The sequence below is a fragment of the Chiloscyllium plagiosum genome, unplaced genomic scaffold (assembly GCF_037043375.1).
Source record: "Chiloscyllium plagiosum isolate Xiang-an unplaced genomic scaffold, Cpla_swu_hap1 HiC_scaffold_37, whole genome shotgun sequence".
Lineage (NCBI taxonomy): Eukaryota > Metazoa > Chordata > Chondrichthyes > Orectolobiformes > Hemiscylliidae > Chiloscyllium > Chiloscyllium plagiosum.
In genome coordinates, this window is record NW_028270175.1 from 24,222,272 (window position 1) to 24,250,146 (window position 27,875).

Sequence of the window (27,875 nt, forward strand, 5' to 3'; positions counted from 1 at the left end):
CCAACCTTACCCCAGTTCCAACTTGCCAGCTCAGCACCATCCTTGTGACCTGTCCTGCCTGCCAATCTTCCTTCCTATCCGCTCCACCTCCCTCTCCAACCGATCACCTTTATTCCCACCTCCATCCACCTATTGCACTCTTAGCTACCTTCTCCCCAGCCCCAACACCCTCCTATTTATCTCTCCACCCCAGAGGCTCCCTGCCTCATTCCTGATGAAGGGCTTTTGTCCAAAACATCGATTTTCCTGCTCCTTGGATGCTGCCTGACCTTCTGTGCTTTTCCAGCACCACTCTAATCTTGGCTTATTGCAAAGTCCAGTAAGCTTCAGTAATTGTTACTGAACAAAGTTCAGGCCTAGATTGTTCCCATAAGAATGTTATTGCTGTACCTCAATCATGAGAATCAGTGGCATTATGAAATCCTGCATGGTTCTGGGTTTCTATTCTTGCTACATATCCTTCTGCACAGCCACACTCTCCAGCCACTCTTGAAGTCATATCAGCCGAAGCAGATTCATGACTTTTGTTAATGACTTTTGTTAATAACTTTGTTTACTCTGCATAACAAGTGATATAGTAAATGGCAAAAATAAGTATACGTTATTAGTGAAATTCTGCAGATTCAGTTAAGTTTTTAGTGAAGTAATAGTTGACTGATGCACTCCGAGTTTTGAAAGGACAGAGCTCACTTCAGGGGCAATCTTCTCCTGGTAGTTGGATGGTGCAGACGTGTGCATGTATGCTTTTGCATCTGTTTTGGTCAGCTGTGACAAACTTGAAATACTTTCTGTTCTCACCTTATTTTTAATAACTAGGTTTTTGTATTTTTGCAATTTTTATATCAACTCCAGACTGTTCCACAGTTTATGCATCAATATACTTCTAGCTTTGTGCCTCCTGGGGTGAAGAAAGAATAGCAATAGAATGTCAAATGATGCATATGACAAGTGTTCCATTTGTGTTGGGTGGGCGGGAGGGTAGCATGTCACAACAATTCACAAATGGGCAAACTCTGAATGGGGATTGGTGGCAAATAGGGATGTGAATGTTTAAATTCATTCATGAGCAATGTGTATTTTAAAAGCTCTTGTTTTTATTACTTTCATCAGGCAAAGAGGGTATTTTAATCCGTTTGTTTAATCGGTGTGAGATGTCTGGTTTTCAACCAAAGTTTCTAGTGTATAATGTAATTTAACATTGAGTTAACACTGAGTTTAAATAATAAACAGAATATCCCAGCACTGCAACTAAAATAAAACACATGCTGGAATTTCTCAGGCCAGGCAGTAATTATGGAAGGAAGTGGAGGTAATGTTTCAAATGTTGGTGGTCATTGACCTTAAGAGTTAGCTGCTTCAGTCTTTACAGCTGCTACCTGACATGCTGAAAATTTCCAGTATCTTCTGCTGTAGAGTCTGTGGTATTTTGCTTTTGTATTTCCTTGCCTTTAGGTATAAGAAGTGATGTAATGGGTTTTGCTTATTTGCTCTGTATGAACGATAATATTAATTGTGCAATTTAAACTGGATATGTTTTTCCTTAGGTTGGTAAGCGTTTGATGAGCAAGCCACAAGATGCACTGGAGGGAGTGGTGTTGAGTGTGAGTTGCTCCATTCCTTTTCGGTTTTTTAAAACATATGTAATATTTAATACATTCAGTTCTCTGTCTGGAGAACTGAATTGATTTACAATTTGATTCTCTACATATAGCATTTGTTCTCTATTCTTATTTCCATCCATAGCCCAAATTGGAGGAACGTGTCAGAGATATTGCCATTGCAACCCGAAACACCAAAAGCAACAAAGGACTATACCGAAATATCCTAATGTATGGGCCCCCGGGAACAGGGAAAACCCTCTTTGCTAAGGTACTGTTGTTTAGTGCGTGAGAGAGAAATTGGGAAAGGGGTGCTTCCTGTTTGTCTTTATATATCAGAATGTGGGATATTACAGTTGGGGAAATGGTGATTTAGATTGTAGTGCAAAAAGGATAGATTCTTGGGCAGATAGATTAATAATGTTCGGTCCTTTATGAAAATTTCAGATAAACAGTAAATAAATTACACCCTGACAAAATTCTTCTTGCACCCCTCCACCATCACCCTTCCTCTATCTTCTCTGCTGTAATTGATCATCTCTGAAAACTTGCTTTGAGCAACAGTAATTACCATGCATAATCAATGAGCCAGTAGCCCTGGTATTCACATTAAATGTACTGTTTAAGGCTATAAAATACTAAAGTATCATAGGCATGCAGCTTGAGGCAGTTACGGTAACATACTGTTTTATTGGTTCACTGTCAGTGTTAAAATAAGGCAGACCTTGCTTGTGTATGTGGTCTGTCATCTTGGGTTGTCCCAAAGCATTTTACATCCAAGTTATTACTTAGTGTACAGTCAATGTTGTAATGCAGTAAACAATTTCTGCAATGAGGATCCATCATATAGATATTCAATTTGTGATTTATTTTTAGCAGTGCTGGTTTGCAACAAAAGTTTTTACAAAGAGACTAGGAGATCACTCATGCCTTTCTCTTTAAATAATATCATCAGATCTTTCATGTGTACCTGCACCGGCTGAGTTTAGAATCTTAACTCAGCCTATAAGTACTATAAAGATTGACTTTTGCCATAGCTGGAGCAGAGATGAGAACAAGCCAGGCAAACAAAGATGAAACATGATCCATTTTAAAAACTCACTGTGCATTGGTCACATTTCTTCAAACTTTCTAATGTGTTACTTGCTTTCTTGGCTTTTGTTAACTATGGCACATGTTTCCAGAAGCAAATCTCCTTGTGTTTTATCATGACTTTCACTAAAGCAATTCATATAGTTTGTGTCACAGTTGCAAAAAAAGTCATAGTTCACCTTTTGTGATTAAATTAATGGTATGTTGCCAGGGTGATGATGCAAAAGCTTTGCTCTGTCTCTGCAGAGATATATCTCACAGGTGGTATTCCAGCTAAATGACAAATTAATTATCAGCAGTAGCTTTTCACCCAAAAGAGTGCAGTGTCTGAAAGGATTTCCACCATTATTCGAATGACTGAAATTTTCTAACTTTGCCTTAAACTTGCAATTTTCAATACTTTGCCTTGACATCAATTCACCAACACATTTTTTTTGGTTCAATGTGGAATACTCCAACTTGGCCTGGGATGCAGGCATATGTGAAGTGTTGATCATTTGTGATATTTGTCACCAGATATGCTCAGCAGGGGATTAATAATAACAGACTGCTTCGAGGATTAGGATGTGCTGCTCCTGCAGAATTGTAGTTGGATGGTGATAGTTTGTGCATGTGACGATGGAGGAGGAAATACAATGTATAAGAGAGTGGTTTAGCAACATTCGTTCCAGAAAATGACATGTTTCCTAATTGGTCTTTAAATTCTACTGGTTATAGAGTGCAGTTTGCAGAAAGACCGAATAATGTGCAGATGAAAGGGCTGAAATGCAGTAAGTGAAATGTATGATGAATTTACAATCAGGCAGGGTTGTTTTATGATCAGATCCATGCTGTGTTAACAAAATCAGTGTGAAATAATCTTTTAATTAATGCTGCTGTAATTGTGTAAATTTTTAACGATTGCTTTAGTGAGTCAACACTTGCTCCATGGCAGTTTGCACTCGTACATTACTCTAATAAGGATTAAAAATAAAATGAAGCAATTTATTCCATAATTGAGTAGCATAATGATCAGTATATCGCCAGCTGTTACTGAGGTATGAAACACTCTGAATTTATAAAATTCTTTGATTTGATTTACCAAGGTGCAGTGAAAAGTGTTATCTTATGTGCTTTATGAGTAGATCATACTATACAATTGCCTCAGGATAGCAGAACAAAGTGTAGGGTACAACATTACAGCTGCTGAGAGAGATCAACATTAATATTAAAAAGGTCCATTCAGAGGTCTGACAACAGGAAGGAAAAAGCTGTTTTTGAATCTGTATGTATATACAAACTTCTATATCTTCTGCCCGATAGAAAAGAGTGGAAGAGAGTAAAACTGGAGTTGATTTGATTTATTATTGTCACATGTACCTAGGTACAGTGAAAAGCTTTGTTTTGCATGCAGTACAGGCAGATCATATCATACAAAATGTATAAGGGTAATAGAACAGTGCAAGGAATGCAATGTTACAGCTGCAGAGAAGCTGCACAAAGATGGTGGTCAATATTGCATTTGAAATTTGAGAGGTCCATTTAGAAATCTACTGACAGCAGGGAAGATGCTGCTCTTGAATCTATTGGCATGTGTGTTTAAGCTTTTGTATTTTCTGCCTGATGGAAAGAGGTTGGGAGAGATTGTAACTGGGGTGGGAGAGGTCTTTGATGTTGGCTGCCTTTCCAAGGCAGTGAGAGGTATAGGTTGAGTCAATGGATGGAAGATTGACTTGCATGATGGACTAGGCTATGTTCACAACTCTGTAGTTTCTTATGGTCCTGGGCAGAGCAGTTGCTGTACCAAGCCCTGATAGATGGTTTCTAGCTGCATCTATAAAAATTTGTAAAAATCTTCATGCGTATGCCGACTTTCCTTAGCCCCCTCAGGAAGTAGAGGCATTGCTGTGCTTTCTTGCCATGAGTGGATCAGGACAGATTGTTGGTGATTGTCATTCCCAGAAACTTGACGCTCTCAACCATCTTCACCTCGGCACTATTGATGCAGAGGCATGCCCTCCACTCTGCTTCTTGAAGTGAGTGATCAGCTGCTTTGTTTTCCTGAAATTGATGGGAGAGATTGCTGTCTTTACACCATGCCTTTGAGCACTCAAGCTTTTTTAGATTACTTAGTGTGGAAACAGGCCCTCCGGCCCAACAAGTCCACACCGACCTGCCGAAACGCAACCCACCCAGACCCATTCCCCTACATTTACCCCTTCGCCTAACACTATGGGCAATTTAGCATGGCCAGTTCACCTAACCCGCACATTTTTAGACTGGTGGGAGGAAACCGGAGCACCCGGAGGAAACCCACACAGACACGGGGAGAATTGAACCCGGGTCTCTGGCGTTGTGAGGCAGCAGTGCTAACCACTGTGCCACCGTGCTGCCCACTCTGTGTACTCCTGCTCATTGTTGTTTGAGATCTGATCTATGATGGCGTTGTCGTCATCAAACTTATAAATGGGAATGGTATGGAATTTGGCCACACAGTCATGAGTGTTTAAGGAGTGTAGTGGGGGGCTGAGTATGCAGCCTTGCGGGCCACTAGTGTTGAGGATTATTGTGAAGGAGGCGTTGTCGCCTGTCCTTACTTACTGCGGTCTATTGGTCAGGAAGTCAAGAATCCAGTTACAGATGTAGGAGTCAAAGAGCTAGGCCTGGAGTTTGGAGATGAGTTTGTTTAGGATTGTGATGTTGAAGGCAGAGCGTAGTAATTAAATAGGAGTCTGACATAGGTATCCATTTTTTGCAGATGTTCCAGGAATGAGAGTAGGACCAGAGGGCTGTTTGCTGTTGACCTGTTGTGGAAGTGGAATTGCAAGGGATCAAGGCTTTCTGGGAGGCTTGAGTTGATGTGAGCCATGACCAACCTCTTGAAGTACTTTGGTCTGTTGTGGTGGGTGATACCACTTCCGGTTCTATTTCTGAGAGTATGGTAAATGGGTCCGAGTAGATATCTTTGTTGATGGAGTTCCGGTTTGAATACCAGGCCTCTAGGAATTCCCGTGCATGTCTTTGTTTAGCCTGTCCCAGGATGGGTGTATTATCTCTGTCAAATTGGTGTCCCCTGTCATCTGTGTACAGGTACTAGTGATAGTTGATCGTGTCTTTTGGTGGTTAGTTTGTGCTCATGTATCCTGGTGGCTAGTTTCCTGCCTGTCTGTCAAATGTGCAGTTTGTTGCAGTCCTTGCAGGGTATTTTGTATATGACGTTCGTTCTGCTTGTTGCTACAGGGTTCTTAGATTCATTAAGAGCTGTTTTTAGTGTGTTGGTAGGTTTGTGGGGTATCAAGGGGCTGGAGTAGTTCTGGTCGTCATCGAGATGTCTTTAATGTATGATAGTGTGGCTAGAGTCTCTGGGCATGTTGTGTCTTTTTTAGGTTTGTTGTGTAAGAATAGGTGGACTGTGCTTATCAGGTACCCATTGTTCTTGAATACATTGTATAGGTGCTTTTCTTCGGCATCTCGATAGTTCCTGGGTGCTGCAGTGTGTTCTGGCTCTTTTAAATAGTGTCCAGATGCAGCACCATTTGTGGATGTTGACATGATTGCTCCTATAGGTCAGGCAGCATCCAAGGAACAGGAAAATCGATATTTCGGGCAGGAACCCATCATCATTCCTGATGAAGGACTCCTGCCTGAAACGTCGATTTTCCTGTTCCTCAGATGCTGCCTGACCTGTGCATTTCCAGCACCACTCTAATCTTGACTCTAATCTCCAGTATCTGCAGTTATCACTTTCGCCTGATTGCTCCTATAGTTGAGTATCTGGGCTGTATGTGTCACTTTCCTATAGATGCTGGTCTGCAGATCTCCATTGGCTTTTCATCCTACTATGAAATCTAGGGAGGGGAGTCTGTTCTCTTCCTTTTTGATGAACTTCATACCAGTAAAGATGTTGGTTGTATTTGTGCGTTTCTTCTAATTTGTTCCATTTCATGACAAAGGTGTCATCCACATAGTGGACCCAAAGCTTGGGTAGGAGAGGGCTGCATGGCTGCTTCTGATATTGGTGATCCCATGGGTATCCCATTGATTTGTTTATAGGTCTTGTCGTTGAAAGTGAAGTGGGTAGCTGCAGCAAACATTACATTGGACAGACTGGCAGGAAACTAGCCACCAGGAGACAAGAACTTCAATTAACCACCAAAAGACACGATCAGTAGTATCCTTACACACAGACAATGAGGGACAATATATCCATCCTGGGATAGGCTAAACAGAAACACGCACAGGAATTCCTAGAGGCCTAACATTCAAACTGGAACTCCAACAGCAAACACATTGATTTGGACCCCATTTAGCAACCTCTTGGAAAACCAGAAGTGATATCACCCACCACAACAAACCAAGACACACAAATAGAAAGTGGGACAGAACACCAGCGCTTCTTGATGTTAGCTAGCAATGGTGATGAAACGTCTGAGGACAAATCTTCCAGCTCATCGAGCAAACCTACAACCTGAACTACAAATCTTGACAAAAATTGCAATCTTTAAAATTTGTGTAACAATGGTCGATGTTCAGACCTCTGGGGCAGGAGATGTGTTGGTGGAATTTCGCGAGCACATTCTGAAGGTTAGCCTCATTGAAGTCACCGGCTACAATGAACATGTCTTTGGGTTACTTGTCTCAAGACTGTTTGTTTGTAGTGTCGTTTACTTCATCAAGTACACTCTTCACTTCACTTCTGCATGGGGTTGGATGTATCCTGTTGTCGGGAATTGTGAATTGGTGTTAATTAAGATAGGAGGATTGGAGATAAAACAATTGATAAATGAGGAGAATCGTAAATCTTAAGGTTTAAAAAAAGTGTGTGGATAGCAGACTGCTTGATCAGACTATAATCGATTTTTCCAATTAGCTTCAGTGACACTGTCCAAGTAATGTATGTGAAACAGTCACTAAATATATTAGTGCTGTGGCTGTTTAAGGTTACTTAAACCGCTGACAGCGTATCCTTGTCTGTGCAAGTGAATTATTTTAGTTAATTTAAGGAAGTTGCATTGTCCCTGAAATGATAACTGCTTGCACAGAGGATTTCTGGTTGCATGACACTTGGTTGCTTATTCTGTGCAGTGGATTACATGCAATGGCTGCTCTGTGTGGCACTTTCCTATCAGATTTGTGCAGTGCTGAGATGTCATTTTCTTCCCAAGGGCAGATGTTTAACAGCATTGCCTGTAAAGTGAGCATCAACAGGAATATCTCATTTGAGAGTTTAATAACTATACTGACACCTCTTCCAGCAGTTCCACAATTTCACAGGATTTCTCTCCATTGTAAATAGCCTCGCTGCTTAATCACTCTAATCGTGGAGATTTGCATCAACACTTGTAATTGCATAAAGGAAAATTAGTCTTAAATTATAGTGTGTGGTAGGACTATATTTAGAGAGCATACTTCTTTTTATATAACACTGCAGTGATTCAGTTTGTGCTGGAACTAAGAAATAGTGGACCTGAAGCACAGCCAAAACCCTAATGCAGTTGAATGTACTGGTATTAATTGTATACATTCATGTTGTAACCACATTTTTCTGATTGATTGATAAGTTCTTATGCATGCAAACCTGTCTGTTTTTGCCTATAATTTCTTATGACCACATTTATTTTGGAAACTGGGCAAACCTGTTACACTGTAGTTTATACCCTTCTGTCAGTAGCAGCATTTCCATTGGTGGGTTGTTGAAATTGTAGGGTGCTAAGTTTATTTTGAGGGTTTTTGTTCTAATGTGGAGTAGGAAATATAAGAGTTTATGTATGAATTCTGACATGCGTGATTTAGATGTGTGCACCATGATATAATTATCTCCTACTTCAACAAAGAAATATGTTTAATTGAATCCTCCTGTGTGCTTGTATGCTAATATTAATGGTACCAGTGTTAATGTAACCACACATGTAAGTGTTAGTGCAACTATTCATGAATATTAATATAATAATTTTGAACATGCCAATTAAGCAAATTGTGAGGACAAAACCAATGTAGAATATAACTTTGTATCAGTCTTCACTCAGGCTGGTGGATCAAATTTTAAACCAAGACCCTGCTGCCCCCATTGGTGGCTTTAAATGATCACATGACACTTTTAGAAGAGGAGCAAGGGAGTTATTTGAATTTCCTAGCCAATATTCATCCTTCAGTTCAACATCACTTTAAAAACAATCACTGACATGGTTTTTGTTGAGACGTTGCTGTGCATTGATTGATGAGCCACATCTCTTGCTTTACAACAGTGGCAAAGACTCAAAGGAATTTTGATTACCTATAAAGCATTTCAGGTGCACATCTTTAAACCTACTTTGGGAAAGAGGCGCAAGAATCAGAATACTCAGAGCCTACAGCTGCGATCAATGCCTCTTCTATTCACTTTGAAAATGGGAAGCTCACGGTTCAGGAAAGCATATCTACTTCCAAATTTATTCTTCTCGTGACTTGCTTTTTTTTTCCTTCAGAAACTAGCTGCACATTCCGGCATGGATTATGCTATTATGACGGGTGGTGATGTCGCTCCTATGGGTCGTGAGGGTGTCACGGCCATGCACAAAGTTTTTGATTGGGCAGCTACCAGCAGAAGAGGGTGAGTTTGTCATTTTGATTTGGGAGTGTAAGAGTGTTAGTATGTCAAAGAGATGAGTTAATTGCATGTTAGTTCTTGGTGGAGGGGGATACTGACTGAAAACCTCTCCATGCAGTAATGTCTGTTTGGCTCTTGCTTTGTACAGCAGTGACCTTAAGGACTCTGCTACTTTCCACTTAATTTTTATCTGATTTTGCTCGGAGATGGATGTTACTGCTGAGAATTTGCAATACTTTTGTTTATTTCATCTTGTGTTTGCTTCCAGGTTAGAACTAAAATACAATTAACCACGTGAATCTCTCCCATAATATTGCTGTGTTAGGGGTTGTGTACCCATGTCTTTAAACATTTTGGCTGAGGCTGCCAAAACTCATTTAATGTAGCACTCTTGCAACTATCATGCATCAGAGACTTTCACCTGAAACAGAATTTGCAACTTGATCCACTTGCACCAATGTGCTTAAAAATGTTGGTGCCACTTACTGTTTGCTTCCTGGGAGTGCCTTATTCTTAGATCAGTGGTCCTAGTGTCAGCACCACAGGATAATGAGAATTAATTATTTTGGGCTTTTGGTTTAAATATTTCAATGTCTTTATCTGAAGTCAAAGAAATGATCATAAATTGCCTCCTGTGCACAGGCTTTTGCTGTTTGTGGATGAGGCGGATGCGTTCCTTCGAAAGAGAGCAACAGTAAGTGTATTACCCACATGTCCTTTTGAAAACTTTGCAAACAGAAACAATTGCTAGGGCACAAAGTATTGCTTGTCCATGGTCCTAATTAATTGTGAGCATTTAAAACAAATGTACATTTTTGGCAAACATCATAATTTTTTTTATTCCAACCTTCTTTTTCTCCTCGATTTGTTCTTAATCCTATCCCAGTGCCACTCTGCTGTGGAGTACCGTTGTTAGACTTTAGTTGACTCAGTAAGGTTGAGTGACCTTGGTTGATCAGTGTCAGAGGATTGGAAAAATGCCAGTGTGACACCCTTAGTCACAAAGGGAGAGGGGCAACAAGTGGGTAACTGTAGACCACTTAGGCTGACATAGAGTCATAGAGATGTACAGCATGGAAGCAGAGCCTTCGATCCAACCCGTCCATGCCGACCAGATATCCCAACCCAATCTAGTCCCACCTGCCTGGACCTGGCCCATATCCCTCCAAGCCCTTCCTATTTATATACCCATCCAAATGCCTTTTAAATGTTGCAACTGTACCAGCCTCCACCACTTCCTCTGGCAGCACATTCCATACACATACCACACTCTGTGTGAAAACGTTGCCCCCAAGGTCTCTTTTATATGTTTCCCCTCTCACCTAAACCTATGCCATCTGGTTCTGGACTCCCTGACCCCAGGGTAAAGACTTTGTCTATTTATCCTATCCATGCCCCTCATGATTTTGTAAACCTCTATAAGGTCGCCCCTCAACCTCCGACACTCCAGGGAAAACAGCCCAGCCTATAGCTAAAATCCTCCAGCATCCTTGTAAATCTTTTCAGGTTTCTCAACATCTTTCCTATAGGAAGGAGGCCAGAATTGCACGCAATATTCCAACAGTGACCTAACCAATGTCTTGTACAGCCGCAACATGACCTCCCAACTCCTGTACTCAGTACTCTGACCAATAAAGAAAAGCATACCAAATGCCTTCTTCACTATCCTATCTACCTGTGACTCCACTTTCAAGGAGCTATGAACCTGCACTCCAAGATCTCCATGTTCATTAGCACTCCCGAGGACCTTACCATTAAGTGTATAAGTCCTGGGAAGATTTGCTTTTCCAAAATGCAGGACCTCACATTTATCTGAATTAAACTCCATCTGTCACTTCTCAGCCCATTGGCCCATCTGGTCAAGGTCGCGTTGTAATCTGAGGTAACGTTCTTCACTCTCCACTACACCTCCAATTTTAGCGTAATCTGCAAACTTACTAACTGTACCTCTTTATGTAAATAACAAAAAGTAGAGGAGCCAGCACCGATCCTTGTGGCACTCCACTGGTCACAGGCCACCAGTCTGAAAAACAACCCTCCACCACCACCCTCTGTCTTCTACCTTCGAGCCAGTTCTGTATCCAAATGGCTAGTTCTCCCTGTATTCCATGAGATCTAACCTTGCTGATCGGTCTCCCATGGGGAACCTTGTCGTATGCCTTACTGAAGTCCATTTAGATCGCACCTACTGCTCTGCCCTCAATAATCCTCTTTGTTACTTCTTCAAAGAACTCAATCAAGTTTGTGATTCATGATTTTCCACACACAAAGCCATGTTAACTATCAGTCCTTGCTTTTCCTGTACATGTACATCCTGTCCCTCAGGATTCCCTCCAACAATTTGCCCACCACCGAGGTCAGGCTCATAGGGCTATAGCTCCCTGGCTTGTCCTTACCACCCTTCTTAAACAGCAGCACCACGTTAGCCAACCTTCAGTCTTCCGGCACCTCATCTGTGACTATCGATGCTTCAAATATCTCAGCAAGAGGCCCAGCAATCACTTCCCCAGCAATCACTTCTATAGCTTCTCACAGAGGTCTAGGGTACACATGATTAGGTCCTGGGGTTTTGTCCACCTTTTATGCGTTTCAAGCCATCCAGCACCACCACCTCTGTAATATGGACATTTTGCAAGGTGTAACCATCTATTTCCCTACACTTTTTATCTTCCATATCCTTTTCTACAGTAAATACTTATGCAAAAATACTCATTTAGTATTTCCCCCATTTTCTGCAGCTCCACACAAAGGCTGCCTTGCTGATCTTTGAGGGGCCCTATACTCTCCCTCGTTACCCTTTTGTCCTTAATGTATTTGTAAAAACCTTTTGGATTCTCCTTAATTCTATTTGCCAAAGCTATCTCATGTCCCTTTTTTCCCCTCCTGATTTCCCTCTTAAGTATACTCCTACTGCCTTTATACTCTTCTAAGGATTCACTCGATCTATCCTATCTGTACCTGACATATGCTTCCTTCTTTTTCTTAACCAAACCCTCAATTTCTTTAGTCATTCAGCATTCCCTATACCTACCAGCCTTTCCTTTCACCCTGACAGGAATATACTTTCTCTGGATTCTCGTTATCTCATTCCTGAAGGCTTCCCATTTTCCAGCTGTTCCTTTACCTGTGAACATCTGCCCCCAAACAGCTTTCAAAAGTTCTTGCCTAATACCATCAAAATTGGCCAATCTCCAATTTAGAACTTCAACTTTTCGATCTGGTCTATCCTTTCCCATCACTATTTTAAATCTAATGGAATTATGGTCACTGGCCCTAAAGTGCTCCCCCACTGACCCCCACTGACCTTGCCTTATTTCCCAAGAGTAGGTCAAGTTTTGCACCTTCTCTAGTTGAATCAGAAAATTTTCTTGTACACACTTAACAAATTCCTCTCCATCTAAACCCTTAACACAATGGCAATCCCAGTCTATGTTTAGAAAGTTAGAATCCTCTACCATAACCACCCAATTATTCTTACAGATAGCTGAGATCTCCTTACAAGTTTGTTTCTCAATTTCCCTCTGACTATTAGAGGATCGATGATACAATTCCAATAAGATGATCATCCCTTTCTTATTTCTCAGTTCCACCCAAATAACTTCCCTGGATATATTTCCAGGAATACCCTCCCTCAACACAGCTGTAATGATATCCCTTATCAAAAACGCCACTTCCCCTCCTCTCTTACCTCCCTTTCTATCCTTCCTGTAGCATTTGTATCCTGGAACATTAAGCTGCCAGTCCTGCCCATCCCTGAGCCATGTTTCTGTAATTGCAATGATATCCCAGTCCCGTGTTCCTAACCATGCCCTGAGTTCATCTACCTTCCCCGTTAGGCCCCTTGCATTAAAATTAGTGCAGTTTAATTTATTAGTCCTACCTTGTCCCTGCCTACCCTGACTGTTTGACTCACTTCTGTTCTCAACTGTACCCACCTCAGACTGATCTCTTTCCTCACTATCTCCATCTATTGTTGGAAAAGCATTTAAATTTGTCTTTGAGGAAGTAATGGCAGAACATTTAGAAAAGCACAATCTAATCAAGCACAATCATTATGGCTTCTTGAAAGGGAAATTGTCTGACTTTTAAAGAATTATTTGAGCAAGCGTCAACCAAAGGGGAACCAATAGATGTGTTCTATTTGGATTTCCAGAAGGTGTTCGACAAGGTACCTCATAAAAACATAAGATCCCATGGTGTTAGATGTAGTATATTGGCATGGATAGAAAATTGGCTAATGGGCAGGAAACAGCAAATGTAGATATGGATTTCTTTTTTCACCATGGCAACCCTTGACCAATGGGATTCCACATGGATCAGTGCTCGGACTGCAACTGTTCACAATATACATTTGGAGAAGGAAATATATATACTCTAGCCAAATTTGCAGAAGTCACAAAAATAGGTGGAAAGTCCAAGTTCCAAGGGGGATGCAAATTGTTTACCAAGAGATGTGGATAGGTTAAGTAAGTGGGCAATAAGTTGGCAAATGGAGTATAATTTAAAGTTTGTGAGAAGATTTGTAGCTCGGGTGCTCGTTGCTGTGGTTCTGTTCGCCGAGCTGGAAGTTTTTGTTGCAAACGTTTTGTCTCCTGTGTAGGTGACATCCTCAGTGCTTGGGAGCCTCCTGTGAAGCGCTTCTGTGGTGTTTCCTCCGGCATTTATAGTGGCCTGTCCCTGCCGCTTCCGGTTGTCAGTTTCAGCTGTCTGCTGTAGTGGCCGGTATATTGGGTCCAGGTCGATGTGTTTGTTGATGGAGTTTGTGGATGAGTGCCATGCTTCTAGGAATTCCCTGGCTGTTCTTTGTGGAGTATAATGTGGGAAATGTGAAGTTGTTCATTTTGGAAGGGTGAACATCAGACCAGTATTATTTAAATGGAGAAAAACAGCAGAAAGCTGCAATACAAAGGAACTTGGGTGCTTGTGCACAGAAAGTTAGCACAAAGGTTCAGGAGCTAATCGGGGAAATTAATGAAATGTTGGGCCTTATTTCATGGATACCAGAGGAGGCACATCTTATTGCAATTATACAAAACGCTAGTGTGATCGCACCTGGAATACTGTGAGCAGTTTTGGTTCCCCAATTTAAGGAAAGATTTTTTGGAGGCAGATCAGAGCAGGTTCATTCGGATTATCCCTGGTATGAAGGAATTGTTTTATGAGCAAAAACTAAATGGGTTGGGTCTGTAGTCAATAGAGTTTAGAAGAATGAGAGGTGATCTCACGGTGGCACAGTGGTTAGCACTGCTGCCTCACAGTGCCAGAGACCCGCGTTCAATTCCCGCCTCAGGCAACTGTCTGTGTGGAGTTTGCACATTCTCCACGTGTCTGCATGGGTTTCCTCCGGGTGCTCCGGTTTCCTCCCACAGTCCAAAGATGTGCAGGTCAGGTTAATTAGCCATACTAAATTGCCCGTAGTGTTTGGTGAAGGAGTAAATGTAGGGGAATGGGTCTGGGTGGGTTGCTCTTCGGAGGGTCGGTGTGGACTTCTTGGGCCGAAGGGCCTGTTTCCACACTGTAAGAAATCAAATCTAATCGCATTGAAACTTATAGGATTCTTAAGGTTTTGGCAGGGTAAATGCTGAGAGTAGGTTTCCCTTCTGTAACCAGAGGGCATCGTCTCAGAATGAAGGGATACCAATTTAAAACTGAGATGAAGAATTTCTTTTCTCAGAGGGTTGAGCGTTTTTGGAGCTCTGTGCCACAGAGCCATGGGGGCAAAGTCCTTGTGTATTTAAGGCTGAGATAGATTCTTGATCAGTAGGGGAAGTCATAGGAATTGGGATGTCATGTTGCAGCTGTACCGAAAGATGGGAGGGCCACTTTTTTGGAATATTGTGTACAGTTCTGGTTCCCCTGCTATAGGAAGGATATTATTGAATTGGAAAGGATGCAGAAAAGATTCACAAGGATGTTGCCCGAACTGGAGCGTTTGAGTTGTAAGGAGAGTCTGGAAACGCTGAGACTTTTCTCTTTGAGTCGTAGGAAGTTGAGGAGTAACCTTATTAGAGGTTTATCAAATCAGGCCATTGGTAAGGTAAATAACAACAGTGTGTTCCCTCGGGAAGGGGAGTTCAAAAGTAAAGGGCATAATTTTAAGGTGAGGGGAAAGATTTAAGAGGGACCTAAGAGACCACCTTTTCGCACACAGTGTGAATTGTATGTGGAATGAACTGCCAGAGGAACTGGTGGACGCAGGTACCGTTATGACATTTAAAAGATATTTGCACAGGTACTTGGATCTGAAAAGGTTTAAAGGGATATGCACCAAATGCTGGGAAATGGGACTAGTTTAGTTTGGGACACCTGGTTGGCATGGATGAGTTGGACCGAAGGATCTGTTTCAGTGTGACTCTTGAGTGGTTGTGAGGAATATTTTATTAGTCATGATCCTAAACAGACTCTTCCTGTTTTTGTTTCTTATGGTTAGATTAGATTAGATTAGATTAGATTAGATTAGATTAGATTACTTACAATGTGGATAAGCATGCACAAGCTGGTTTTACTTCTCCATTAATAATTGGGAAATACAGTGGAAAAATATCATTCCTAGATATGATCCTATTAAGATTGAGTTTGGAATATTTGGCTCAGTGTGGTATTTTTTTGTGTCTGAGCTACTGCTCTTTCTGTTTCACATCTTTGGTTTGAAGTGTTTTTGAAGAAATAATGTTTTGCTTTTTTTTCAAAAAACCTCTGCTGCTCTCAACAGGGCTCAGAGCAAGGTAGCCCCTGCCTGCATTTGTTACTTTAGAATTGATTGGTTTCCAGTCGTAATTAATTTCAACACTTGGAGGAAGAAATTGAGTATTACATAGATTAATAATAACAAAGGCACTAGAAAAGAATTAATGTAATTGCACACCAAAACTAACTAACTTTGCCATGTTATATCCTTGTGATCTAGATCAGAGAATGCACTGCAAGCTTCATTGTACTTTATCGGTGTCAAACTGAGAAATGTTTACAGTTTTCAACAGCTGCTAATTGTTGCTTTATGAAATGCAATATATTTTCTTTCATATTTTCTTTCTGCCCTGATGTGCTTTTATAGGAAAAAATTAGTGAAGACCTGAGAGCAACATTGAATGCATTCCTGTACCGGACAGGGGAGCAGAGTAACAAGTAGGTATTAGCCTCAAAATCAGAAGACAGTAGGTCATTTAGGAGCCAAAGGACAGAGTCGGTCCCTTCGTCACAAGATGCCTTCACGAACAAAAACATAAAAGGATTAAGTTGCTGTGTGTGACATTTGATGGCTACAGTTGAGTTTCAAGCCAGTCTTGATAATAATTGGACTTTACCTGAAATTGACCACTTTTTTTGCTTCCCCCATGCGTGAGCTGCACTAATAGCTTGGGCAAAGGGTACAAATTGGGTGGGCATTGGAAGTAATGTTGAACCTTGTCATCTTTGCATGGATACACAGCCTCCCCTAACTGGTGAGTCACGCTCAAGCTGATGGTTTTCATTTTTAAATGCACTATTTCCAGTCAGAGTCTAAATCGATGTAAGTTTCTACCTTAATCCCCAATCAAAATAATTTATTTGTATTCTTCAACAATATCTCAATTTTGCGGAAGAATTAGACTCTGTAATAATTTTTAACATGTGCAACTTTACCAAGGCAACTTTTTACTTGTGTAAAGAATACAGACAGTAGCAGTCGGAGTCCATCATCTGTCTTTAGTTAGAAATTTTGTTGATTAAAAGTAGAACTGCAATGCTTAATTTTATCTATACTTCTAAAAAAAATCTATTGGTATGGCATCCTAGTGCTGTCATTTACAATGTCTATAATTGCAAAGCTGAGCTGAATAAATTTGTGCTTCTTGACCATGTGCTTTCATAATTATTAACTGAAGTCTGAATGCTAATGCACTTATCAGTTGGAACCCTTATCAGCACTTTCCAGCTAACCTCTGTCATACGTCCTGCTTATTGATAGCCTCCCAGCCTGTTTTTTTTTTAAATGGTTGAAGGAAAAATTGTTCTTTGAAATGAGAAGACAATTATAATTCAACTGAAAGGAATGAGGTGATTCATAAGCAGCAGCTCATAATTTCACTTTGAAAGATATATTCTATTTTAAGATTAATTCTTAGTTATTGCAATTCCTTATCTGCTTTTATGAATCATCTTATTTCATTTCTGTAAAATAGCTGCAATCCTGTGGTTCTGTACATGGGGTGAATTGAGATTATTATAAGATTTTGAACCAAAATGTGAGAAGATAATGGCAGAGTGTTTTGTTTTGTTCAAAGTCCAAAAGAAAGCATGATTTATTTTTCTCTTGCCAGATTTGGATCTGAAACCCTACATTTGTTGCAAAATGTTTCTGGCTATAATTTGACATTCTAAGTTTTTTTTTTGAAATTTAGTAAAAGATGGGTAATGATGGTTGACTCAAGTGAGTTAAGGAGGAGAAAGTGAGGTCTGCAGATGCTGGAGATCAAAGTTGAAACTTTATTGCTGGAACAGCACAGCAGGTCAGGCAGCATCAAGGGAACAGGAGATTCGACGTTTCGGGCACAGGCCCTTCTTCAGGAATGTTAGTTAAGTGAGTTAAGTTAGTTAACTCAAGTGAGTTAAGTCCAATTCAAGAAGCTGAGGGTGCAATCTTATTCTGTGTTTTTACCCCTGTCCTCTACTTTTCCACTACTTTTCATTTTCCTAAAGTCGTCACACTCAAGAAACTCCCCCCAGGTCCAGTTATTTTCTTTGGTATTCAGCAATTATGTTTCAAACAAAATTATTGACTAAATATCCAAGTTTTGTATTTTAAAAATCCACAGGAATGTAAATGAGGTTCTGCTTGCAGAATTTTCTTAGTTTAAATTCAGTTTGTTGACTGGAAACTAAAAGTTAGGGTTTGCAAGGACAGTTTGAAATCCAACTGTGGGGATGTGGGACAAGTGAGATTAGCAAAATGCAGAATTCTGCAATTGTTGCCATCTACTTACATAAAACGATCAGACTTTCATTTACAAGGCATATGTGTACATCTGTATACGTTCTAAACACAAGGGTTAGAAACAGTGAAATTATACAGCATTCCTTCTGTAATTCACCTCACAACTTGAAGTGAAACTGAGTTTTCCACTGTTGAATTGATTAAATGGAATCTTGAAATGAGAAGTGCATGATGGGTGTTCAGTTTGTCTAGGATAGGCCATGGCGATGCATTCAACAATACATTAATTGTGGTTGTAAATGATAATTAAACAGTACGTATCTCATTTCCTTGTTGAAAATAGGTTGCAAAATACTGGGTTTTCTCCCACAACCTTATGGTACATTGTGGCCCTAAAAGAAGTGAGAGAATGTGGTGCAGCTTAAAAACCATTCATGAAGCGATGGGGGGACCGGTGGTGTTAGTCGATGGACTTCTAAGTAGTAGAAACTGGGCTACACCCATTGTCAACACAGCAATAACAATATCACTTGCAACATTTTGACAGGGTCAGCACTGACCCTCCAATGAGTTGTATACGGTCCATAAAAAGATGCAGGTAGTTTTCTATAACTCAATGGTTGGAAAGTAAGAGCAATAAATATGTCTTGGCAGCATCATTTGTACCTGGAGTTTTGAAAAACAAAATACTACTGATATCACTCCAGAAAGTAGTAATACTGAAACTTCAGATAGCACCAGGAATATCATAATCCAGATTTACCAGTGGGTTTTTTATCCAGTGCTCTGTGCCTGAGAGATCACTCAGAAACTAGAAACTGTTTGTACTGTTGCAGTCTATCAAGTTAATTATTTAAACTCTATTTCAGTAGCATTCTTCCCAAGTGTAATTAATTGCTTAACAGTGACTTTGCTTTTCAGGACAGTGGATTTTATTCTCTGTCACAGAATCTTAACTCCTACACATGTTGCAGGTGTTCTGCTGAATCATTGGATGAGGGTGTTGACTTTCTGCTGAGGAGATTTTCTCCTTGATTGAGATCTGATCTATTAAGTATGTACAAAGCTGTTCCTGCAGTGAGTCAGCAACTTTATCTAGTGTGCAGCTGTGTGTAGCAGATCAAGTTGGTGTCTGGCAATGCGTTGCTTTCACTGACTTCTCTAGTCTCTGTTAGTGCAGGGGTGGAGGCAGTATTATCAGCTATCAGGTGAATCCAGACCCATGACTGATCATTGATTAATAACCCCTGCTGGAAGCTCGAGTTTATATTGAGTTCTGCTGTGATGCTCCTCATTCTGAGAAATGTCACATTGATTAGACTTGCAGTTGGAAGTTGCCCTTCTGAATTCATACAGGAAGGTGATTGTTGTCTGTGTAACCATCACCCCAGCAGTGAACACTACTTTCAGGAAAAAAGAAACTGCTAACAATGCACATCAAGCAAATATAATCTATATTGAGCATTCATATTTCAGTAAAAGCTCTTGATGTGAATTTAACAACTGAAAATTTCTTTATTAAGCACAAAGTATTATAATTTTATGCCCTAAAGTTTTCCTTCAATGGATATTCTTCACGTTGCAATCAGTTGGAAATATCAATTATTATGTTTCTCATTAGATTATTTATTTCTTAACATGGAATCCTGGCAAGTGAACACTTTCAAGTTGTCATTCTTTGTCAGTTTGCAGTAGAAAATATTTATGCCTAAAATCAGAACATTAATGTTTCATTATAGGCTATGTAATTTCTTCCTTCAAAGTTACATTAGCTTTGATTGGACCAACGCTCCACCAATACCTCAAAGTCCTGCCTTTAAAAACAACGCAAGTGTCAAAGAGTATCTATAATTATGCCCCTGAGTATTTTCATAGATAAAGAAGGCACAATATGAATTTCATACATGCACCATTGCACTTTTCTGAATTCCCAGAGGCTCTGAATTATTTTTAAACGTTCCTACACAAAGTGACTTTAGAATAAACCTTGCTGGAAGCTTGTTTGACCGTACTGATAATCAGTAACAAACCTCTTCGATAAGAGGTATTCATCTGTCTGCTGTCCATCCTTATATCTCTTCTACATTCCACCCTCCTTTAGCATCTTAACATTTGCAGCACATACCAGCTGTTTCCATCCCCATGTACGACCTCTCGCACAAATCCACATATCTGTTGTAAATTTGTTTGCTGTAGAAATGATTGAGGTAAAGGATGCATTCAACCCTACTCTGGGCTCATCATTTTACAGAAACAAATATGAGGAACGTAGTTAATTGAGATAAGTAATGATTTACCCTCTTTTTAATGTTTTGCAACAAAACACATTGCAATGTGCAGCTCATTATACACTTCTATGATATATTGGCCACTTGACTCATTATTGCTCATCTATTTTTCCTAACAGGTTTATGCTGGTGTTGGCTAGCAATCAACCAGAGCAGTTTGACTGGGCCATCAATGATCGTATTGATGAAATTGTTAACTTCGATCTACCAGGACTAGAAGAGAGGGAGCGATTGGTCAGGCTATATTTTGACAAATATGTCCTGAAACCAGCCACAGAGGGAAAACAGTACGTGCTCCTATTTACTGGTAGTGTTTGGCAATTATTAGGAAATCTTGCTGTCATCTTCTGCTAATTTTAACTGTCTCATTTGCAAAAATTCCTTTTTATCCTTTTTTGCTCCCATTGTTACCTGGCTCCCTTCAAGTAACCGACCTGCATATTAATCAGTGCTGACAAAACACTGTGGGTGCCGGAAATCTGAAATAAACAGAGAATGCTGGAGCAATTCAGCAGGTCTGGCAGAATTTCTGGAGTGAAATAGACTTAACGTTTTCAAGTTTGGTATGAACAGACAGTTCTGAAGAAGTCATACCAGACTCAGCATTAACTCTGTTTCTGTCTGCCAGACCTGCTGAGTTTCTCCAGCATTCTCTGCATTGGGTTTATATTGAGACTGGGCTAGCAACTGACATTGCTGCTAATGAGTAGCATTGGGATGTGCAGGTCAGCTAGCATTTTCTGTTTCTTGTTCTCCCCAGAAGTTTGGTTTAAATTAGAACTGATTATGGCTTGCATACATTAGGGGTGGGTCTCCAGTTTCATGATTTACCCAAAAGATCATGACTCCACTTGATCTGAATTCAGGAGCTTCAGAACACAAGAAGTCACAAGTTTTCTGCTTGTGTCTTTTCTACCTGAAGCTTTTTTTAGATCCTGTTGAACTACTCTTTAAATCCTGAATGACACAGGCAAGAGCCGACATTGGGAAACGGGCCAGCAAGGAACCCCCCCAGTTTTGGGAGCAAACAAGTCCTAGTTTCCAACCAAGTGTTGAACGGTGAGACGAGATTCTCATTAGTGAGCAGTGATAAGCCTGTTTGCATGTATTAGTATTATCATTATGATATCATCTTTCCTAGATGATAGTTTGCCATTCAAGTTAGAGCAGTCACTTGGCGACTGCAGCTCACTGCTCGTTTCTCCCGCCCTCCAGGCACCAGTGTCTCTGGTTACACACAATGGGCAGCAATCAGCAGCCACTTTCCTTCTGCCCAATTAACATGATCCGCACTGGGCAGTTGTGGACTGGCTACATGCTGAATCCAATGATTGCCATTTCTGTGGTGATGGTATGTCAGAGTGAGTTTAGAAATGTATCAGCAGAAAACCTGCTCTTGGAGAGCAACCCTCCATGAAACTCACCAGAAATAACACTTAACCAATTTCTGGTAAAATTCACCCCTTGAAATCTGTCTGGATAAAGAATACTCTAATTTATAAATCAGGATGGCACTGGGAGCTTCACATTAAATGGAGGTGTAGGGTCAGAGCTGGTTGTGATCAATAACTATTGCAAACGACTTCGTGAACTAAGTAGACATTTCAGCCAACTTCGTACTTTTTAAAATTGTGCCTTGGGTTTTATCCTATTGGACAAGCATTCTTTTTTATAAAAACACAGTAATCATATTTGTGAAGATAAGTAATTCTATCTACAAACTATTTTATCTAAATATTGGTCTTGTAGAATCAGATAAACTGATTTGCAGCTTAGACTGATACTGGTAATAGTGTATTTGCTGATCGTCTGTCTGAAATCAGTTACCTTACTATAGCTCCTATTAAGCCTGCTATGGGCTGTTACTCTTAAAGGAATACAGGAAGGAATGAACTTTGCTTAAACGGCCAAAGGCACTGTAGAATGGGAGTCTCTGTACCTAGATTTTGAAACCACTGCTCTGACCCGAAGCATAGGATCCAGTGGAAATCTTGTGTTTGTGCTTTTACTGGAATATCTGTTACTAAATATCCAGCTGCTCAGTTGACCAGTACAGATTTTGCATTCTATACATGTGAAATCATGACTTCCTTGTAATATGCCAGAGTCTGAATGGCTGTTATTGTTTTTTAAATTTCGATTTTTACATGGATGCAAGCAAGCCATTAAGAGTGCAGTTAAATAAAATAGATATTCACCTCAGACCCAGATTTTAGCTAGGAGAAAATGAGGACTGCAAATGTTACAGATCAGAGTCCAGAGTGTGTTGCTGGGAAAGCACAGCAGGTTAGGCAGCATCCAAAGAGCAGGCGAATCGATGTTTTGGGCATAAGGCCTTCATCAGAAATGAGGCTTGTAGGCCGGGCCTGAGAGATAAATAGAAGGGGAGGGGTGGGGGGGGTGGGGGGTGGGAGACACGAGAAAGCTATAGGTGGATGAAGATGAAGGAGAAGGTGATAGGTCAGAGGGGGGAGTGATGGACAGGTCCAGAGGGTAGTGCTGAGTTGGAGGCTTAGGACTGGGATAATGTGAGTGGAGGGGAAATGAGATCCATGTTTATCCTATGTGGTTGCAGGGTCCCTCGGTACAATTTGAGGCATTCTTCCTCCAGGCGTTGGGTGGTAACAGCTTGGCGGTGGAGGAGGCCCAGGACCTGCATGTCTTTGATGCAGTGGGAGGGGGAGTTGAAGTGTTCAGCCATGGGCTGGTGAGGTTGGTGGGTGTGGGTGTCCAGAGATGTTCTCTGAAACAATCTGCAAGAAGGCATCCTATCTCACTGATGGGAGGAGACCACACCGGGTGCAATGGATGCAGTAGATGACATTGGTAAATTTCTGATGGATGCGGAAGGATCCCTTGGGACTTTGGACAGAGGTGAGGGGAGCGGTGTGAGCGCAGGTTTTGCATTTCCTGCAGTGGCAGGGAAAGGTGCCAGAAGTGGGGTGCATACTGTTGGGGGACATGGACCTGACGAGGGAGTCGCGGAGGGAATGGTGTCTCCAGAATGCTGATGGGGTAGGAAGGGAAATATATCTTTGGTGGTGGCGTCTGTTTGGAAGTGGCGAAGGTTGGTGCATTGGAAGGTGAGAAAGGGGGTTGTGGGGGAGGGGGTGGTTCCGTCCTTGTTGCGTTGGGTGAGGTTGGGGTTCAAGGGTGGTGGTGCGTGAAGTGGACGAGATGGGCTAGAGGGCATCATCAACCACATGGGAAGGGAAGTTGCGATCATGGAAGAAAGAGACCATCTTGGACTTTCTGAGGTGGAATTGGTCATCCTGGGAACAGGTGCGGCAGAGGAATTGGGAATAAGGAATGGCATACTTACAGGACATAGAGTGGGAGGAGGTGTAGTCTAGGTAGCTGTGGGAGATGGTGGGCTTGTAGTGGATATATTTCCCTTCCTACCCCTATCAGCGTTCCGGAGGCACCATTCCTCCTGGTACCTTTTCCTGCCGCTGCAGGAAGTGCAAAACCTGCATCCACACCGCTCCCCTCACCTCTGTCCAAGGCCCCAAGGGATCCTTCCACATTCATCAGAAATTTACCTCTACCAATGTTATCTACTTCATCCGTTGCACCCAGTATGGTCTCCTCTACATCGGCGAGACAGGACGCCGCCTTGCAGATTGTTTCAGAGAACATCTCTGGGACACTCGCACCCACCAAACCCACCACTCCATGGCTGAACACTTCAACTCCGCCTCCCACTGCATCAAGGACATGCAGGTCCTGGGCCTCCTCCACCGCCAAGCTGTTACCACCTAACGCCTGGAGGAAGAACTCCTCATAGAGTGCCTAGGGACCCTGCAACCACACAGGATAAACGTGGATTTCAACAACTTCCTCATTTCCCCTCCACTCACAAGACACTATTCAAAAGGGCCACAACACACTGCAGTACACCAGAACTGCAAAAAAGAGGAAGAAGAACACCTATACAATGTATTCGCCAAAAACGGATACCCGCGCAATTTCATCAACAGATGCCTAAGGGAAAGACAACGGAATGAGGACATGCCGCTACCCAAAGGACTAGCCACACTACCATACCATCAAGAGCATTTCCGAACTGACAGCCAGACTACTGCGACCACTAGGACTCATAACAGCGCACAAACCAACAGCCACTCTCAGACAACAACTCACCAGAACGAAGGACCCAATACCCAGCATGAGCAAAACCAATGTAGTGTACAAAATCCCATGCAAGGACTGCACAAAACACTACATAGACAAACAGGAAGACGGCTAACGATCCGCATCCATGAACACCAACTAGCCACGAAACGACACGACCAGCTATCCTTAGTAGCCACACACGCAGATGGCAAGCAACATGAGTTCAACTGGGACAACACTACTACTATAGGACAAGCCAAACAGAACAGCCAGGGAATTCCTAGAGGCATGGCACTCATCCACAGATTCAATCAATAAGCACATCGACCTGGACCCAATATACCGACCACAGCAGACAGCTGGAACTGACAACCGGAAGCGGCAGATTCAAACCACTACAAATGCCGGAGGAAAGATCACAGAAGCGCTTCACAGGAGGCTCCCAACACTGAGGATGTCACCTAGACAGGGGACGAAACGTCTGCAACGCAAATTCCCAGCTCGGCGAACAGAACCACAACAACGAGCACCCGAGCTACAAATCTTCTCACAGACTTTGAAATTCTGTTTATTTCCTTATACAAATGGCACTGTAAGACAGCAGATAACATGATGAGAGATGGATGATAAAATGAGACTGTCCACCCATTCAGGTAGACAGATTAAACAGCTTTGTCTTATTTGAAGAGGAAGATGGCTTTTCTCCTTGTGCCCTGACCAGCCTTCATCCCTTAATCATTACAAATAAAACAGATGAACTGATTATTAATTTCCTTACTTTTTGCAGGACCACCTTGTGCACCAGTTTTCTGATGTGTTGACCCACATTGCAGCTATTCTTAAAGTATTATGCTTGTCCTGAAGAATTTTAGGATGGCTTGATGTTACATAATAAGTACCAGATAAATGAGTTGCTTAAGGTAGAGTGTAGTAACTGGCTTAAAGGTTTTGATCAGACGCATAAACTGTATCCTTTGGCTTGAGGTATTCTGTCCCAGTATCTAATTTTAAACCCAGGCTAGAAGATCACAGGGTGCACAAATGTGAGAAATAAAAGCAGGAGTAGACTGCTCAGTTGCTCAAGCCTGCCCCACGATTCAACAACATTGTAGCCGATAATCTCAACTCCTGCTCCATGCCAGCTGCTAAGGACTTCTCAATCTCAAAAATCAGTCTCTGTCCTATTTTAATATATGCAGTATTCCGCGCATCTCCGTTTTAAATGATTACCCCATAAGCGAAAACATCTTCTCAACACCTATCCTGGCAAGCCCCCACAGAATCAATAAAATCATATTCCTTGAATTGACACTGTCTACACACACACCCCTCAAACTAATTAACTTGAACCCTAGTCCAGAACGGTAGAGTTTATCGAGTTTTGAGCAGATTTATAGCTCAGGTTGAGGTTCTGGATGTAAATTTATTCGTTTTCAGATGTTTCGTCACCACACTAGGTAACATCAGTGAGCCTCCGGAGAAGCTCTGGCAGTATAGCCTGTTTTTTATTTATGTGTTTAGGTTAGGATGAGTAGATGAGGAAGGACACAACTTTGACTGGCACAACACATCCATCCAAGGACAAGCCAAACAGACATGTGTGAGAATTCCTAGAAGCATGGCACTCCAAGTGGAACTCTTATCAACAAGCACATTTACTTGGATCCCGTTTGCCACCCCCTGAGAAAATGAACATTAAATGGCATCACCAAACCAGAGAAGCCTAAACACACAAATAAAAAGCAGGCTGTACCACCAGTGCTTCTCCGAAGGCTCACTGATGATGTTACTTAGTAAGGTGATGAAACGTCTGAAAATGAACCTTCCAGCTCAGCGAACAAACCTACATCCTATACAATTTATACGATTCACCAGGAAATATCTGTGTAATGTTAAATATTGCAACGCCATAATGTTCTCATCAGGAAGTCAAAGTTTAACCTAGAGATGCTAATTGGATATGGACATGTCAATTACAGCACTTGGTGATCATAATCTTGACCTGTTTCACAGGCGCCTGAAAGTGGCACAGTTTGACTATGGCAAGAAATGCTCGGAGCTTGCTAGAATTACTGAAGGGATGTCGGGCAGAGAGATTTCCAAACTTGGAGTAGCCTGGCAGGTATGGCATTTATTTTCATTCTCAATATCATTGGAGTGGTTAACTCCTCGAAAATAATCCTGCAAACCAACTGCAGCAGGATCGAGAAAGAGATGTAAAAGTGGTTTATTCTCCTTAAATAACGTGAACATTTTCCTTCCCTCAGGGCTAGAAAGTTTGGACAGATTTTCAGTGAATCTCTTTCACTTTTGTTGGCCAACTCCTCAGATCTGATTGGTGACATTTTCAGTTTTTCAAGGGGTGGATGTTTGGGGATGAGCAAACAACTAGAGAAATCTCTTGTTGACACTGAGACTATTGACTTCCTCATTTGCTGGAGCTTCTGGGTATCCCAGCTGCTGCTTGTTATTCCCATTGCGTTTAGCTAATGTCTTCAGGAACCAGTTACTTTAGGTATCAATCTCTAAATGATGTTCAGTTTCAATGTTTGTGTGTACGTGGTTTAGTTGACTGCTTGAGTATACTTTCACTTTGCATTTTTATTGATTTGAAATGTTGCAGACTTTTGTGAAACTGCATCTCTGGAAGATTTGATTCCTTTCAGGATTTAAATTATTATAAATGTTACTAGAACTAGTTGAAGAGTGGTGATCAGTTCCCCAACTTTCAACCTCTCCTATCTAAAACAAAAATTTCTTCTTTTACGTAAGGCTGTGCCTCTCTAATTATAATGTCGTTGACTGTTTTCACCATAAGCAATAAGGAGCCAACATAGAGTTTTCTTGAGTGAACGGAAGAGCAGTTTTTGTTACTTTCCAACCCTGAGAAATATTACAAAGATGCAAAGTCAAGCATACGAACTGTGAAATCTCATGAATGCTTTCTCTTTCTCCCTCTTTCACACACGCATTCTCCTGTGTACTTATTCATAAGCTGATAAGATATCAGAGCAGAATTAGGCCATTCATCCCATCAGGTCTGTTCTGCCATTCGATCATGGCTGATATGCTCCTCATCCCCATTTTCCTGCCTTCTCCCCATAACCCTTCAACCCATTATCAATTAAAAATCTGTCTAACTCATCCTTGAAGTTACTCACTGCCCCAGCATCCACTGCACTTTGGGGTAGCCTAACCTGTTCAGCCTCTCTTCATATGACAAACCCCTCCTCTGGGATCAATCTAGTGAACCTTCTCTGAACTGCCTCCAAAGCCACTACATCTTTCCTCAAATAAGGGGA

At 41.4% G+C, this 27,875-nt stretch overlaps 1 protein-coding gene across 1 annotated transcript in view; it reads left to right on the forward strand.

The window, feature by feature from the left end:
* atad3 (ATPase family AAA domain containing 3) overlaps positions 1–27,875 on the forward strand; it is a 65,876-nt gene that overhangs the window by 23,077 nt on the left and 14,924 nt on the right. Inside the window, exons 9-15 of the mRNA XM_043675799.2 lie at positions 1,545–1,601; positions 1,744–1,869; positions 9,134–9,258; positions 9,898–9,949; positions 16,310–16,380; positions 20,577–20,744; positions 26,587–26,695. Of these exons, the coding sequence (XP_043531734.1) occupies positions 1,545–1,601; positions 1,744–1,869; positions 9,134–9,258; positions 9,898–9,949; positions 16,310–16,380; positions 20,577–20,744; positions 26,587–26,695 (708 nt within the window). The remainder of the gene's footprint in view (positions 1–1,544; positions 1,602–1,743; positions 1,870–9,133; positions 9,259–9,897; positions 9,950–16,309; positions 16,381–20,576; positions 20,745–26,586; positions 26,696–27,875) is intronic.